This window comes from Misgurnus anguillicaudatus, chromosome 22 (assembly GCF_027580225.2).
Source record: "Misgurnus anguillicaudatus chromosome 22, ASM2758022v2, whole genome shotgun sequence".
NCBI lineage: Eukaryota > Metazoa > Chordata > Actinopteri > Cypriniformes > Cobitidae > Misgurnus > Misgurnus anguillicaudatus.
In genome coordinates this window covers 29,082,208-29,100,819 of record NC_073358.2, presented here as the reverse complement: position 1 = coordinate 29,100,819, position 18,612 = coordinate 29,082,208, and the positions used below count along the sequence as shown (strand labels likewise).

Below are 18,612 nucleotides of genomic sequence, written 5' to 3'. Positions count from 1 at the left end.
CACACACACACACACACACACACACACACATATGCAGAGTATGAAGTAAGACTCCTACCAGCAAACAGCAGGTTCACACTAAATTTAATTTACCAAAGGTCACCCCTGAACACAGCTACACACGCGTACTGTACAGATAGCACATATTTGTGATGCCCATTTAAGTGAAACTGCACTTGTTAACATTACAGGTTTTTAAAGAGCAATCAAATTGAGCTTTAATACGTTTCCACTGCTCATCAGACATTCTGGTAGACTGCTTTAGGTTTTGAATGCCTCGCCGTCTAATTCTGGTTTGTTTTGTTCGTGCGGCAGGGATTATCCAAGCTTACTACAAATCATTCGCACCCGCTCAGCGACGCTCTGTGTTCGGTTTGGGGCTGAGATTGTGCGAGTGGGTGGGTTTCTTATTAATCATGTAGCCTTCATTTCAACTTTTAGTTATTAAAGTTATTTATTTGCACTAATCCAGGTTGTGTACCCATCAGAAGGTTTTTAAACGACTGTAAAATTCTGTTATAATTCTGCGACTGTATAAACATTTAGTTGTTATCTACTAGCCCGTGGCAATAGCACTACAACAAATGCCTGCAGAATGCATGGCGTGCTGGTACTATGCTATATATAGGCAGAGGGGGATTTAGGGAAAGTGAAAGACATTTGAATGACAACTTTCATGAGGTTATTGTGGGTGTTTAAATACTTAATATTTTGTGTAAGTGCTCTAAATGTGATACATTTGCATTCATGCATTTTGAAAATACTTTAAGTGACTTACAATGAGTGCAGTATACGATATATTTCATCAATATGTGCTTAGTATGGGATTGATCCCCTGACATGAAATTTTAAATCCCGGCGTATAGTCTATTTTTGCGTGTACACTAACGTATGCGCACAATTGAATGCACAGCCCTGCAAAATATAGTACGTGTGCACTGATGTTTAACGCATGTGCATTGCGACAAAATGTAATGCATCTCTTGGGCTACATACTTTATGGTCCTGTAGGCGCATACGCAACCTAAGCAAACAATGTATGCAGGGTTTGAAAAATCTGGTGGTAAGCATATAGTATGGGCACGTTTTTGATGATGAGATTTGCGTGAAAGTGAAAAGTCACGTGCACATTAAGAATAACATTTTTGGGAAACACTAAAATAGGGCTGTTGTCCACGGTGACTGTTTTTTTAGCCCAAAGCTGAAAGCATAATAAAGCAGAAGCACATCTCGGGAAGGTTTACTGTGGGTTTGTTGAATGTAAATCTTTTTGATGATTTTGCTGACAAACATCTGACAACATGCATGATTATATGCTTTCTACAGCAATCCTTAAAAAAAATACACATCACACACTTTTACAAGATGAAGCATCCTAATTCAGTTTATTACATTTGCATACCTTTCCTCCTTATTCATGCTTTTATTTTGGCAAGAATTATGTTGATATGCTTTCAGAGTTAATTAATTTTAAATGCCGAGCATGACAGGAAAGTGTTTAGAAATGACAGATGGACTTGTTTAATTGATTCCTGAAAGCAAAGTGTCGTAGAGTCACAAGTAGGAGCTGTGAGAGTTTAGCTGCAGCAATTGACAGGTGTGACATCACCTACTGTTGTCATGCGTTTGAATACTGAAATGTCGTGTTGACACAATCCATAGAATTTGCATTTGCATTAGGGTTTATAAACCCATACATATGCAGTGCTTTCTAAGAATTTGCTTAGGACAAAAAAAGGGAGCAAACAGACAGACCCTCGAGAGACAGTGAAATTGAAGGGAAATAAAAATAAATAAAGAGGCTCTAAATATTTTTTTGCTGGTTTCTTTGAAGGTTTTTTATGCACAACCTAATGAAACCTAGCAAAACTTACAGTGGTTGTCCAAATTGTCACAAAAGGACTTTCAGGACATTTCATAAAAATAACAGTAAAACAATAAAAATGGAGACCAAACTGTATAATTTCAAAAAGTTATTATCAGGTGAAAGTGAAACCTTAAAGCGTAACTAAACCCTAAACCAACTTTTTTTAGTTAATTATCTGTACGAATGGGGCTTTATTAGTGCTGTTCATTGATTTTAGTAAGTTTTTTGACATTTGGATATAAAGTGTTTTAATACTACAATATATGGTGTAAAAACATCTGAGTGCTGCCCTCTTCAGGTTGAACGGTGGCTACTGCAGTTGAATTTTCCTATTGGATGGTGGGTCCAAAAAATGACTTGTGACGTAACAAGGTTCAAGATCACCACGCCCTTGTTACGATCTCACCACACACTTAGTTTGTCCCCTCTATCTCCTTGGGATCTGCCCACTTTTCTTGCATTTTTCAAATATTGCCAGTGGGTGGAGTCAGGCTCTGACCAAGGGTTTAGTTACGCTTTAAAAATTGCACAATTTTCTTTGTAAGTACTTTGTATGTTCTTCCATTGCTGCTGCATTGACAGATATAGATTTGAAGGTCATCGATGTCTTTGTAGTCCATATTGTGAGATGCGTGAAGTCGATTGTGACTACTTTTATAAAACCACATGAGTCTGTGAAACGTCAATACTAGTAAAAGACTACACGCACAGGGTTGAATGTTTGTGTGTTTATTTTTATCGATCTCAGTGTGTGCATAGTACATGAAATGTCTGAATCCAATTTAAGTATGTATACTCAATGTTTAAACATGAAGGTCACTGACTGCTTTCGGTTTAGGAAAACAGAAGATTCTTTCAAGCTCAAGTATGTTGTTTTTTTGGGGCTTATACTATTTTTTGAATATAGCCTATTTGTGTAAAGGGACAGAGCTAAATTATAAACTGGTCGTATATCAACACTCAGAGACACTTTAAAGTATTTCATCACCCTTATGAGTGCTGTGAAACCTCAAAGGGGGCTGTTGAAACAGCTGTGAGAGGAATGTTGATGCAAATTAAATGATACGGTCCCTCTATCAATGTTCCTGGAAGAGCTTTATTTAGCTCATCTGTGGCAAACGTGTCTTTTGGTTGTCAAGATGTTGTCAAGCGTAGGCTGTGTCTTTATTTTAGCCAGTGAACGAGGTGCTCATAAGGCGGAGTCTGTGAGCGGTTATGGTTGGGGCGTAATCAATGTGACATCACATTGATAGGGGATCCCCAACAGCCTGTTTTGTGTGACTGTTGCGGTTTAAAGGAGATTACACAAAGAAAAATAGATGGATTTGTATGTTAACAGGAAGTTTCTGCATACACACTGACGATTCATTTTGTAATAGAAGCACATTTAAAAGTGCATTTTTTAGGTTAGGAGGGCTTTAAGTTAGGTTGTTTAATAAAACCTTAGGTAGGCATAATGAATTAGTTATTAGTGCACCTTTGTTAAGGGTGCTCCGATCAGTATTTTTGGGGCCGATCACAGATCACTATAAGCAGATCAATACTGATCACGGAGTCTATTAAAGCGATGTATATTTATTTTGTGGCATAATGCTTGGTTATTGGGAACAGCTTAGAGCTTAACAAATACATACAGCTTCTGTCACTTCCCAGTGCTGGACCAACCAAACCAACTGCAAATTCAATCCTGTGTGTCAAGAAATGCAGCTGGCACTACCATGTATATATCTGTGCAACAATTGCATAATGTTATAAGGTCATTTTAATTTATAAAAAATGTGTTATAAAAAACGAAGAATAAAAAAATGTCATTTTAAAGGTAGGGTAACACATTTTGAAAAATGCTAACGGTAGCCGCCTAGCAATGAAATCCCGATCCCACCCTCGAATCAATTCGCCATCCAAAGTCACGCCTCTTTCAAAACACATGAACACGCACAGATCAGACGGTCTCATCTCATGTCTCATTCACCAGTGAGAAAACTTTGTAGTACAAAGTGAATAACACTTCCAAAATAACCAACATAAACAACTGGTTTACATCAGAATTAGTTTAAGCACACGTTCGGTTGTGACTCCTGTACAGGTTGTCAATTCAGCAGAAAAGTTTGCTGTTCTCGCTTTTTACAGACAGGCGGTGAGCGCACGTGAACGTGCCGATGACGTATGGTGTCTGCGTGGACTAGCTTGCGCGGTGGGCATTCAAATTACGCTTACGTATGAGGGAAAAAAAAGGAAACGTCCGTTCGGACCGAAATCTATGATTGGTTGAACATTTTTTGGTCCTATGCCTTTCACAGATGACATAAATTTCTACAAATACATTTAAACAACTTGATATAGTGATTGCTATCAGGATGTGAGGAGACTTTTAACTAGCATAACTAAAAATGTGTCAGGGTCAAATTTGTTACCCTACCTTTAATGCATAAAGAAGTGTCTTTAGACTGAGATGGCTCAGAAGAGCATAAGATGTTATAAATATAATATAAGCACTTGATACAGTATAATAAAAAAAATCATTGTTGATTATTGCCCTTTATATTTTAATTATGATTATTAATGTCAAATAACAGAATAATAGAATACATTTGCAGGCCATATGTGTTTATAGATGCGGTTTTAAGCATTAGTAAGTTAAGTGTAGTATCATGATATACAAAAGGGGTATTTAAAATGGGAATAAATTGTATACAGAAAGTGATCAAAGAATGATCACCGAAACTGTCAACTTCAAGGTCGCAAAGTGTTTAGCCAACTGCCTCTGCGATTCATTAAAACGCATCTGAGTGGCTACTACATTCCTAAGCAGACAACAGACACGTCTGTGATTGGTTGAAATGCTCAACGCTACAAAAATGCGTATTAGGAAATATTTGATGCAATGTGAGCAAATCAAAATGTGTAATGCTGTAATCGACATGTTTCATACATTTTCACAATTCGTTAAAATCACGACAGTCATGAAAGGTCTGGTTTGGAACTTGGGTGGCAATTGATCTTTCGGACCCTGCTTGCCACTAACTTTGAAAACTGCACATATTTTTGTACTATTCCTTGACTAACCTTTAAATACTGTATCTGATGAGGTTGTGAAATGTTTAGGGTCCTTTTCAAGTCGTGGCACATTGCAGAACTGTCCTGCAGACCAGTGAATGTTGTCAACTAAGTCAGTAGGCATGTTCGACTTCATGCAGAGCTGTGCAGAGGCAGTTTAAGAAGTGTTGGACATGGATCATGAATGTAGAGTTACATGAATGTACTCTTTTTAGTATGGTATTGTCTACATGCAATAAGTTTGCTATATGTACTAGAAGTATTAAGTACTAGAAGTCAAGTGTACATTTAAAGTAGGGGTAGGTGGTAATGTGGCAATGTACTGGAAATGATTTATTGCATTTAGAAATTGTTGAAATAAAACCCATAAGGGTTTTTAAGCAGAAAATGATGATGACAGCATACTGTATAAATTTTTTTGCTGTTCTGGTAAGGAAACAGTCTGACAATCTCTGTGCCCATGCGTGAATGAACATCATAAACACTGATCTCTTATCATCCTTTTGGCAAATTTCTTATAGCGGAAATAATTATAGAAGGTTTAAACTAAAGCTGGGTGGCATGATGGTAAATACTACCATTGGATAGCACACTCACACTATCCAAACCAAAAAGAGAGCATTTGACCCCCAAAGCCTGGTTCTTTTGACTAGTGTGATTGCTCCTTACCATGCATGGCCGCAGTTTGGTTAATGGCCCGCTTGCAGAGATGGGCTTGGGTGCGGATCAGTTACGTGACAATCATTTATCTTCATCTGCTTTCGTAAAAACTTTCTGATGCGCACAGCATTTTTATGTTAACCTCTGAGCAGCATAAGCAATGGATAGACTAAGCAATATGAGACTCATAGTAAGAGGGCTGTGTGTCATTGTGTGCCAAACGACTCAAAATAGAAGCCCCAAACCTAACATTATGGTGCGCTCCAGTGTTGAAGAGCGCTTTGCTCCCTGTTGTCTTTCAAACAGTTGCATCCTAATGTTGAATCGTGCTTGGGTTCGGATCAAGAAAGTACAGTGTGAGTGCAAGCTTGTGGGGTGGTGGGGCAATCGCGCTTTGGCATGATTTGGTTGGGTATAATGTGCATGCCCTATGATGTAATACGGCAAACAGTATAGTTTAACTATACTTTCTAAGTTGTATATCTGTGTTAGCAGCAATCTATATCAGTGTTGCACAACCTTTCTTCTGCCACAGCACAGTTTGTGTGTCTCAGTCAGAACAGTCGGATCAGAATTAATATGGTTTTTAATGTCATTTGCTGGGCAATGGGATGTTGAATATTGTGACAAGAAAATCTATTATATTGAAAAAGTTACTGTGTTTGAAAAGGACTTTGATATTGTTCATACATCCCACCGCTAGATCCAATATAACTGGCAATTGTTATGGTGTCTGAATGCATGCCCCACATCAGGACCTTCTCCCGCAGCATCACCTCATATTTCCATTTTAATACCAGAACCCTTTAAACTTCCTGTTTATTGACCAGAGAAGAAGTAGAGGTTGGGAAAAGGAAAAGAGGGGGAGGTGTATTGAAGAAAGAGAGGAAAAAAGCAACATTTTAAGTTTGGGGATTTCCACCTTTTCTGAGATGAGAAACAGCTACAGGAAACTCTTCATGTTCTATCCCAGTTTGAACCCTCTTTTTTCAAACAATAATGTAAAGTTTCCTCTGTTTCCTAGTTCTTCTAATAATAGTAGCAGAAGCATTGATGACAAATGTGAGACAGTAATGGTGTAGAATTCATACTCTCACTTTGTAATCTAGTTGTTGACAGTAAGCAGTATTTAAATGTTTTTGATGGTTTGAAGTGTGTGATATAGGCTGTAGAAATGTGGGCGTCTGGGCGGGAAATCCCACAGCACTGCTGGGAGTTCTGGAATGTTGAAGGGGCCAAGCATGGAGACAGGAAGCCGAGGAAGCTGATCTGATCATAGGAATGAAAAGTGTGTGTACGTGACCATTTATGTTCATATCTGCATGAATATGTGCCTGATGTACAGATCTATGGATTTTAAATCTCAGATTTGAGATTTTTGAGTTCTGCTGGACAAAAGTATGGTTTTGCCTTGTCCTGATGCTTTCAGAATGAAAACTTTTATCGGATATTCAGCACTATACATTTACAAATTCATTTTTAATAGATTTTTTCATAATTTGATTGGCAAATATTTAAAAGCATTTTTTACCTTTATCATTATGCCGTGATGGTAAAAGCAGTAAAGCACACCCACATCTTTAAAGTGCTTATGAAATCGTGATGTATTTTTATTTTCTTTAAGGAAATACAGTTTTTTTTATCATATTTAGACAGAAATGTGAGAGGGGTTTGAATACTTGCTGTATATGCATTTTACAATGCTTGAATCAGTCACAGGGACTGTTTTGATTTCTTCAGTCACATTTGTCAGTTTTGATTTTGTCCTTAAAGGAATAGTCTACCCTTTTGCCATATTAAACTATGTTATTACCTCAACTTAGATGAATTAATACATATCTATCTTTTTTCAATGCGTGCACTGTACAGTGCGTCGTGAATGTGTTAGCATTAGCCTAGACCCATTCATTCCTATGGTACCAAACAGGGAAGCAAACTTCCGTGTTTTCCCTATTTAAAGAATGTTACATGAGGAGTTATACCAGTAAGTATGGTGCCACAAAATAAAACTTTTTTTTGGTAACACTAACACATGCTAACACATTCACAACGCGCTGTACAGTGCACGCATTGAAAAAAGATAGGTATGTATTAATTCGTCTAGGTTGAGGTAATAACATAGTTTAATATGGCAAAAGGGTAGACTATTCCTTTAAGAGGAGTGGTACTATGTAAATGTATATCGTCACTGTCCTTCCAAAATCTTGTATCTCCATATTTTCCATAGTCTTTATTCTGTTTCTTGAAAAAGAGTGAATTTGGACATACAAGCTTTCGGTAGGACAGCGACGATATGTTAACCTTTATTAGGGAATTTTTTTCAGATCACTTAGCAGCTTAGCCATAAAATAAGGCTGTTTACAATACTGCTCATTGGTTTTAACACTGTTTTAAAATTAAGGTTATCCTGGTCTGTACTGGCATTTCAGAAAAGATGAGTATTGAAAGATGAATAACTCATGTTATTGTTTACATTGTCATTAAGGCTGGTCATTGTCATCTTCCGGTAGCATAATGGTCATATGAAAGAGGCTTGACGAATGGGAAGATACACAGTTGTCTGCAGCATTTCCGAAAGTCTCCATTTTCAAGGGTTGAAAAGTCTTATAGTGTGGAAACCAGGCGTAACCGTAGCAGAAGTTATATATTTTACAATGAAGAAGCATTGTGCTGTGTCTTTAAAATTCGAACACATCTGTAAATAGTTATTCTAAACCCCAGGTTAACGGAGCCTTGGGTTATTTGTTTCACATTTCATACTGTTAATACTTAACCAGGGGTTAAGGCATAACCCTGGGTATTTATAATCTGACATTTCACACTGCATTCCCAAACCCTAGGTTAACATTTTTATTTGCATATTTGCAGTCAACAGTCTTGCTTGGATAAAAAGCGATGTGGAACTGCATGAATTGCACATCCATGTTAGTGACAGAACAGGTCACAACGTAAATCTCTCTTGGCTGATTTAAGTCTCCTGAGAGGTCTTTTTTACTGAAATTCAGGTTTTTTTAGTACACAGATTGTGGTACATGCTCTCCAGTTTGTGATTGGCTGGCTGTCGCTAATCATTGAGTCATAACCCCGCTTTGTTAATTTCAGTTCAGTTTTGTTGTATGATGCGCCGGTTGGTTGTACTTTATTTGAAAATATGCTAATTTTCCAGATCCCCTAGAGTTAAACATTTGATTTTTACCATTTTGGAATCCATTCTGCTGATCTCTGGGTCTGGTGGTACAATTTTTAGCATAGCTTAGCATAATCCATTGAATTTGATTAGACCATTAGCATCACGCCAAAAAACAACCAAAGAATTGCGATATTTTTTCTATTTAAAACCTGACTCTTCTGCAGTTACATCGTGCACTAAGACCGACAGAAAATTAAAAGTTTGATCTTCCAGGCAGATATGGCTAGGAACCACACTCTTATTCTGGCGTAATAATCAACTTTGCTGCTGTAACATGGCTGCAGGAGGCGCAATGATATTATGCAGCGGCCAAAAATAGTCCTCTGCTATTAAAACTAACCAAGGGGACTATTTTCGGTCAGTGTGCGTAATACCATTGCACCTTCTGCAGCCATGTATATACCGTATGTATGTAATGTATAAACCGATATTGTCTCAAACTAAAAACATGGTACAGGCTCCTGACACTTTATTGAGATTTTAATGAAGTTAAACGATCAGTTTATGCAAGAAACTAAACTTTTTTTAACACTTATAACCTACAATCTATAGCCTCAGGCAAATTATCCGTTTCACCTTCATAGGTGAACCATCCCTTTAAATAAATCAGCCCTGAAGTCTGTTGTTCTAACATGAGATTTGTGAGAGTGACATTTGTGCATTTAAGATGCATCCTGTGGATTTGAAAACACTCATTTGATTCAGCGTGTCAAGAGTTTGTCTTGAAGTGCTTTCACCATACAGTGCATGGCTGTCAAATAGGGCAGAGTATCACAGTCCAGCTTACTTTGACAGCCGTACAAATTCAGTCTACTTACAAATACAAAGACTCTGTTCTGACAAAGCTTGCAAGCTGTCTCAAAGTGTTTTTGATTTGGCTCACAGACATTAAAATTCAAGTCATTGTTTTTTTTTTCTTATTTGTGATCCTGCCTTTAAAACCCTGTTTAAAGTTATGTAATCTAATTTTAAGATTTAGAGCGTCAAAGTATTCAAAATAATAAAAATGTATAATTTTTGATTATTGCTGCAATGACTGATTTAAATCTAAACCTTCAATATATAATTCAGAAACTTTTATTTATAACATAAAAAATTAATAATTTTTTTGACACTGCACTTTTTTCTGCGCAAAAATAGACTTTGATCGTCTCTGTGTTCACTTTAGACACAGAAAGACCTGACGATTCTTATTACATTTGTTTCAGGAACCTCTTTTCTATGAAAACAGATCATAATAATAAGTGCCAGGAAAGCATAAATATTGCAACTTTAGCCCAATTGTTATTTTGGTGCAGATATTTTTTGTGTCATCTTCAAAATTTCTGAATCTGTTTTGTAGCTCAGCTTTTGACAAGATAACAAAAATAATTTCCTATAAATGTTTCATATATCAGTGAAATGGGAGAATTGTTGGTATATGACACATAGACAGGCAAATTACAGTTCAATTGTGCTGCAGTGTGAAATATAAGCTTGCTTTTAAATTAGAGTTTCTCAAAAACATGAGCTTGATTTTTATTGTCGTTGGCCAATCAGCCTGCTTACAGATCTGAATGTCTAGTTCAGGGGTCCTCAACTACTCTTACAATACAATCATGTATTTTAAAAGAAGATGCACACTTTTTGTTTCCAGTATTTTGCCTTTTAATTACTGAAAACTCCATTTTCTTTTTTTAATATTTTATATTTGCAGTTTAACATTGCAAGAACCAAAATTTAAATGGTCAACTATGAACATTGCACAAAAAAATGCACAGTGTAAATAATCAACACATGTATTTTTGTATAGCACTAACTGTAATGTAGAGCTCTTAAACTGTTTCTCTTTTATAAATTGTTACATTTTAACATATAGTCAGTCTTCTCCTAATGGCTAAAATTGCACATCATGTTTTCTTTATTAATATTTTAAAGATATATAGGCTAAACCACCTTTCCATTGTACACTACATCCGGACACGACTGTCGGAGTTCGCCCCCTAGTGGCAGTCGTAATGAAATTTCAGTTTAATTGTAAATCCATGTCAAGGCAAAAGCCTTTAATCTCCTTATTTATACATATTAATTTACTTATCAATAATCAATTATTTTTAAAGGATTCAAGTGTTACTGATAAAGTTAAACAAAAAATTATTAATAATTTTCACCTTGCACACAGTGTTTTGATTGGAACACACTGAAATACATCACGTCTGGTTATAGCGTGTCATGCAGTTTAGTCGCACAAGTTCATTTTTTTATGCTTCCAAAGCTCAAATTGGATCCGATAATTAAGTGCCCGGAGTTGGCATCCCACGCATTACGCCCATTTCTAACTCTCTTTTCAGTTTTTCGGCCGTCATTTGTCATGTACAGGTAAAAGTAACCACACTAATTTTAAATCAGACAAAGACCAGCTGGCTGGATAAAGATGATTGGTGGGCCGCATTCAACTTTGTTGTTTAAATGGTCGAGGATCATGTTCAGAATGTTTATGCTAATGTGACTTGCTTATGTTCTTTTCATATTGTCATTCATACTGCACAAAGGTGGTTTTCCCATTCAAAGCACCCCTTCACAGTTTAATCATTGTAGTGTCATCAAATAAATATTTAAATCTTCTATTTGCATATTTAAAATTTCAGTAAGATTTTTTTTCCAAAATGGCTCCAGCTTAAAGTTTTACCACCCAATTTTAAGTCATATTTAATTATACAAGCGTTGCACTCTTTCACCAAATGAGAATTATTGATCATTACAATTCCTAAAACTTGCTAGTAAAAACCTGTAGCTGAATACTTGCTTACTAATTGTTGACATAAAAAGAATATTTAATTTGTTTACTGTTGCGGTGTAGATATTAATCAACAATTTGTTCTGATAATCTGATATCAACAAAATAAAAGAGGTGGCAGTCAGTGCCTTCTATTAAATTTGACGTGTGGTGTTTCTCTTGTGTCCCCAGAGATCTAATGTTATAGATCTTTACTGGAATAATAATGAAGTGCATGAATGAAATACAAAGTGATGGGAATCTCCAGTCTGTTCTCGGTATATATCTCATCTATTTCAATTCCAACACACAAGGAATCATCTGACAGCTTTAAATAGTATTTATAATAAGATGGCCGGTAAGATAATGGAATGGTTTTATTACTCCTCAGATTTGTTGAAATGAAGGATGCCAGAATGAGATGCTATGACAAGATGCATTTTCTCATGTTAACAGTCAACACTAAAAGCGTCCCACACCGCACACAGATTATTTTCGCATCCTAGACAAAACGTGATGTGACACAATGCTACGCTTCTCATCCGGTGTGTGACAGCCTTAACACTCATATTCGGAATCGGATCATGTCCCGCACTACCGTATTCTGATGAAAATGTTTTGACGCAATTTGTAATTGTTAGTCATCACAAGACATCTGTTTGAATCACAGTATCTCATTTAAAGATTACACCAAGGGGTCTAAAACTCAAATTACCTGCGAACCCCAGTGTTCCCTATTAGGGACCAATTGTTTTTACAGCCATGGTTTTTACTTACAAGTTGTTGATGCAGTTACATGGTAATTACTAGCATAATGAGACCTGAGATTGTACTGTTGTCAACTACACTTTTCCCATAATTGAATTTAAGCAACTACTAACACTTAAAGGATTAGTCCATTTTCTTAAAAGAAAAATCCAGATAATTTACTCACCACCATGTCATCCAAAATGTTGATGTCGATTGTCATTTTTCCCTAGAAAAATAAAAAATATGCACTTTTAAACCACAACTTTTCATCTAGATCCGGTCCAGCGCGACCTAACGTAAATGTGTAGTGACGTAGGGAGGTCACATGTTACATATATGAAACGCACATTTGCGGACCATTTTAAACAATAAACTGACACAAAGACATTAATTAGTATCATTCAACATACAACAACGTTGGAACGGTCCTCTTTCAACACACTTGTAAACACTGGGGCGGAGTTTCGCGTTCGTCCTCTGTGACCTCTTGACATCATGACGTATTGCGTGAGGTCACGCTGACGCTTTCAGGACCGGAGGAATATGAGAAGTTGTAGTTTAAAAGTGCATATTTTTATTTTTCTTGTCAAAAATGACAATCGTTCACTAGATAAGACCCTTATGCCTCGTTTGGGATCGTTTATAGTTCTTTGAAAAAAAACTGTTACGTGTTTAGTTAAGTGTTGAGTGTTGGTGTCCATTAAAGTCCATTAAAATGAGAAAAATCCTGCAATGTTTTCCTCAAAAAACATAATTTCTTCTGGACTGAACAAAGAAAGACATCAACATTTTGGATGACATGGTGGTGAGTGGATTGTCTGGATTTTTCTTTTAGGAAAATGGACTATTCCTTTAATATGCAAAATATAACCTTGTAGGCCGAATATGGCTCAATCCTTAAGACTCTTGTCGTACTATGCAACCCCGTATCCTGAATCACATGATCAAAGTGCTGGAAATGTTGTGTTTATTGTGCTCCTCGCAGCTGTAAATCTTTAATATCAGGCTCAGGTAGAATTTAGCTTATGTTGTGCTGTTCCTGCCTGGGGTGACAAAGCAACAGCTGTACACTTTACAAAATGGTGCTAAACGGCACTAAAAGTGGTTTACTGGCTTGTAATCATAGGGGAACCATTTTAGTTCTAAACATCACCTGTGTAGTACCTGTGAAGAACCATATTGTGCCATATGTTGAACCATAAGCGGTGCTATAGTCATGCTTTAGCACCACTTATGGTTCTATAGAGGTGCTATAGGTGCTCTGTAGCACTAAAAATGGTTTCCCTATAATTACAATTGTTTAGTAATATTTAGCACCATTTGTTCTTGTTTTTTTTTTAGTGTAAAGCCTTTCAATCACTTTAGCTGCCGGTTTCCATAGTGACATAGAAATGTCAATCAGAAGGCAGTGTCCTGCACTAACAAGTGACAGGTGAGGCGAATGGTACAGTTGTCTCTGTGTGTGTGTTTTAGCAAGCTTCTTAAATTTTTTTAGACTGTTGCGATGTGAAAATTCGCTCTAGTGAAATGCCTATTAGAGGCAGCGTTTTAAGGTATGACATGCTTGCTCCTGATCTAAAAGGCTATTCTAAAAGCTATGCATCTTAATTATGCCGCCTATTTGCAGGCCGTGTATTGGCCCGAGGCAGTGATCCAATCCCAGATTACACTGTCATGTTCGAAGCATCTATTCAATTTGATTGTGAAATGTGAGTCTCCCGTGTACTTCACATGAGAAGTGCTATTTGTATGTCGATGTGGAACATTGCAAATGGGTCATTGGACTCCATGATGCCACATTTAAAGGCAGCTGCCTACACTTTCTTCTTTGACTGAAAGGTTAATCACCAAAGTGGTTTGCTGTGCAAGAACCTTTTTCGGTTTAAGGACGGGGTGAAACTTTTTGTAAGCAACCAGTATATAACTGTACAACCTCTGCACTATTGTAACACATTTCTGTTTTAGCAATTAAGTCATATAAATAGGAGTATCTTTTACAAAGTGTTAGCCGTAATCTAGTATTTCTGTCTTGCGTAGTGCAAAAGCCAAGCTAAATATTCCACTTCCGACATTTTTCAACAAGCTGATTATGCGACCACAGATTGCAGCCTATCGAAATAACTGTGAGCAGGGTTTATTCATGGCGATAGGAATAATCGAGTTTAATTGATTTATTTTGAATGTTTCTTTTTTAATCAAGCGATACAAATCTTAGTAATCATTAACAGTGCAATTAATTTCTTTGAGGAATAAAGAGCCTAACACTGTGCCCTTAATTTTCTTAAATCTACAGAAATGAAAGCGTTAAATGTATTTTCATATGAATTTCATTTAATCCCCCTCTCTCTTTTCACAGAGCTGGAGGCCAAAGAGGCTTGTGATTGGCTCAGAGCAGCAGGGTTTCCTCAGTATGCTCAGTTCTATGAAGGTAATCATATTCTTCCACAAAAGTCAGATCCCTCCATTTCCTCACTTTTTTTCTCTCTTTCTTTCACTGCACATTTTGTGCCTGTTTTTTCTGGGGTCCCTATCACGTCATTTTTTATTTTTAAAGTACAGGGATGTTACATCTCCCTTTCTCTCTCTGTTGCTGTTCAGGACTGAACGGATGGAAGCACTCCACTGCAGACAGCTTAAATGTTATTGTTATGTTTCAGGCTTAGTGATGGGAGAAATAGACTTGAGACCAGATGGATTTTGGTTCAAATCCCTTTTGGTTTGTGAGTGTAAAGCCATGCTGCAGCCTGCACCAGTGAGTTTTCCACAGCACAGGTGTTGAAGATAATATTCGAAGCTTGTTTTAGTCCTGCTGGTTTTCATTTTCGCACAATTTTACACACACTAAAAATAAACAAATCTGGAGAGCTTATGCAGACTCCAGGGGGTCGCACACTGAACAAGAAGCGCCGCGTTGCGTCTCGTCTCATTTCATTTAGGACAACTCTGAGAAATTGTACGCCGGAAGTGCACATTAAATAGCCCGAGCTTAGTCAGATAGCATCTACTTCAAAATGCAAAATATACGTTAGCAGCCAATGTTAATCGCTAGGGGTGGGCGATAAACCGGTAGACACGATTAACTGGTAGAAATTTGTCAACCGGTAGAGATTTTGGACTATCGTCTCTATCGAGGTTACAATCCTCGTCACGCTCCTGTGCAAGTTGTCCGGAAAATGTAACGTTGCACACATATTTAAGCACCGCAGTTTTAAAACAAGTTATTTTAAGCCATTGAAACACAAACAACAGATATGCGTGCGCTGTTTCTGTGTGTAAGTAGTACGCAAGTCGCGCAACTGTTGCTTTTTCTGTCTGTGAGGAGTGCGCAAGTCGCGAACTGCTGCGCATTAAGCTCGTGAGCATTTTTCACGCTTTATTGGCCTTAAATACATGTATGCGTCAAAATTCCCGTCTTTGCAAGTATCCTCATAAACACGACCATTTAGGGCTTAAGAGAAAGTGAACAGATAAAAGAGAAAACGCATGTGTAACATGCAGTAGGGTCCGGACTTTGGTCTTAAAGGGGAAGTTACCTAATTTTGCTCCTGTCTGTTACTCATGTTTATCAAACAGCATTAAGAGAAAATCTCTCACTGCTCTGGCTGTCTGACTAAATCACTTTTCTACCTTAAATTATATATATATATATATACAAGCTTCGAATATTATATCGTTATCATGATATAACATTAATCCTATCGTGATAGAAGATTTTGGTCATAGCGCCCACCCCTATTAATCTCTAACGATTTGGGACAAATATGATATCATTTAATGTTAAACTATGTGAGTGGCGCTCTGTGGCCTGACAGGGATTTGATCAGCGTCCTGAATCACAGTGGACAGGCGCCGCCGGTGTGTACATTCATATAAAATAGTATTGTTGTTTTTTTTTTCGCGGCGCGCCGCTGCGCTTCTCATCTCGTGTGCGACCCCCTTCAGTTTACAGGTTGCAGAAACTGGAACCATTTTTTAAATATAGACAGACAAGATCTTGCATGAAATATTGACAAAAGTGTTTGTCAAATCATGACTTTCTTTCGTGAGACAAAAAGAGGTGAATCATTTTTCTATGTAATTGATGTGAACGGGGGTGGCTGATGCCACACTTGAAAGTGGCATAACATATAATTAAAAGGACCACTTTTAGTGCTTTATTTTATATAGTCTGAAGCTATACAGTAGCTGCTTGTTTTCTGGTAATAACTGCAGTAGCCAACTGGAGATTTGATATCAGTGACATCAATTATCTATTAGGCTTGCATGTCCCACAGCTAACTGCTGTTAACATTACACCTAAAAAATGTGTAGCCATCTTTGTCCCTTTAGAGCTTGACAGCACCTGTCTTCATTCATTTTCATTGTAGAGAGCCAACGAGAGGTAAATTTTTTTTAAAGAAAGCGTCGAAGGGGACATATAATAAAATTCAGTTTTTTTCATGTTTAAGTGCTATAATTGGGTCCCCGGTGCTCCTATCAACCTAGAAAATGTGAAAACATCAACCCAGTAAGTTCGTTTTGGTAAACCATTCTCTGCAAGCATGTAGAAAAAATAGGTCATTGAAATTTGCCTCCCCTTGTGATGTCAGAAAGGGATGTACCGGCCCTTAATCTGCACTATCCAACATGCTCACACCTAGCTACTAAGTTGCAATTTTAACATCTTATAATAGGGTATTTTGAGCTAAAGCTTCACATACATACTCTTGAGGACACCAAAGATTTTTTTTACATTTTAAAATGTCCTCTTTAAAAGTTTTAAATGACACACAGGTGGAAATTTCATTATGAATCTGGAAAAAAATCTTCAGAAACTACATCCGGGTACTTTTAAAGCTGGCTTTAGGAAACAAGCCTTTCTTTGCTGATGCATGGTCCTGAAAAGTTTTATTTTTATGAAATGCACAGGGTGCTTGTATAGGTTCAGGAGTTGCAGGATTCTGTCACTGAAGCCATTTTTTATTAAGCAGATGTACCTACGACCCAGACGATGACATAATATTTTTAACATTAGCCTGCTCAAATTTCACAGGCGAAACTAAACTTGCACCTGAATGCAGATGGAGCTGTTTATCTTTTTAAATGAGGCTTCACAGTAGGGCTGTGTATTGTCAAGAGTCTTGTGATACGATACATGGGTTGCGATGCAATGTTGCGATACATCTCAATTCTGTAAAACGAGGTGATACATTGGGATATTTCCTATATAGGAATATAATAGGATATAATTTTAGATAAGCTGTCTTTGAGAACAAACCTCACCATATGCAGACCCTAGCAAAAAAAATTGTGGCGTCCCCTATGTTAGTAATTCCTGTCACCTTTTAAGTGAATGGTTTCTCGGAAAATAAACTCCAATCAGAACAGCTACCATGAATCTTGTATGATTTTTATTTTTAAAATATCAATATTGCATTTTTTGAGAAGCGATGCAGTATTGGCAAACAAAATATCACAATACTCGCATGAAAGAAATAAACAACGGTCTATGTTTTGTTGCTTTTAAAACCCTGCCCACTGATGAAAATTGCAACAGCACTTCTATTTACTCATTCACGCAACCTGACAAACACCTGCCATCTGCTCGGCTTCCACTGACAGAGCTGTGTGTTTTTCTGCTGCATGTCAGAGACTAAACAGACAGTGGACTCTTTTCATTGGTTTTTGACCTGCGTCAGCTGTGACAAAAACATGGATGTGATGAATTAATAATTCTGAAACATCGTCATGCTAGTGAGGGTGTAGGGCCCTGTGTTGGAAATATACTGGTATATATTAAAGCAAATTTGTACTCATTCATCCCTGTTGCGTTTGCATAAAAATAACTATAAAGGAACAGTAGGATCCAATGTTAAAAAAGACTTTGATCTAATGACTGATCAAATCTGAATCAGCATAGGTCATTACTGAGAAATTCTGTGATCTCTCTTTTATCTATTGATGTCCAGCTTCAGCACAAATGCCACAGGTTTCCCACTTTATTCTCAGCATCATCCCCTGATGCTCTATTATAAACCTGGTACTTGGTGTTGGGTTGATGAACAGCAGGGTTCCTGGGGTGTATGGCTTAAACTTTTGCAGCTGCTCTGTGTCAAGTATCTTTTATGAAACATGAAACCGTGTCCAAATTCGAAGGATGTGACCTCAGTAGGCGAACACTCGGTCTTTGAAGGTTGCAGCCCTTGAATTCACAAAGAGAACTGAAATGAGATCGTCTAGCTTTCGAACGACGCATAAGTTGCGTCACCTGTCGCACGCGCCCACCGCGACGGTCAGCGGGACATAGCGGAGATGTTTCTGACTTATTAGAATAAATATGAAATAAAAAAATAT

The 18,612-nt window shown here is 37.3% G+C and overlaps 1 protein-coding gene across 3 annotated transcripts in view; it reads left to right on the top strand.

Annotated features, from left to right (window-relative positions):
* stard8 (StAR related lipid transfer domain containing 8) overlaps positions 1-18,612 on the top strand; it is a 76,319-nt gene that overhangs the window by 19,686 nt on the left and 38,021 nt on the right. For all 3 annotated transcript variants that reach the window (XM_055199674.2, XM_055199673.2, XM_055199675.2), the window contains one exon: positions 14,636-14,707. In XM_055199674.2, the coding sequence (XP_055055649.2) occupies positions 14,636-14,707 (72 nt within the window). The remainder of the gene's footprint in view (positions 1-14,635; positions 14,708-18,612) is intronic.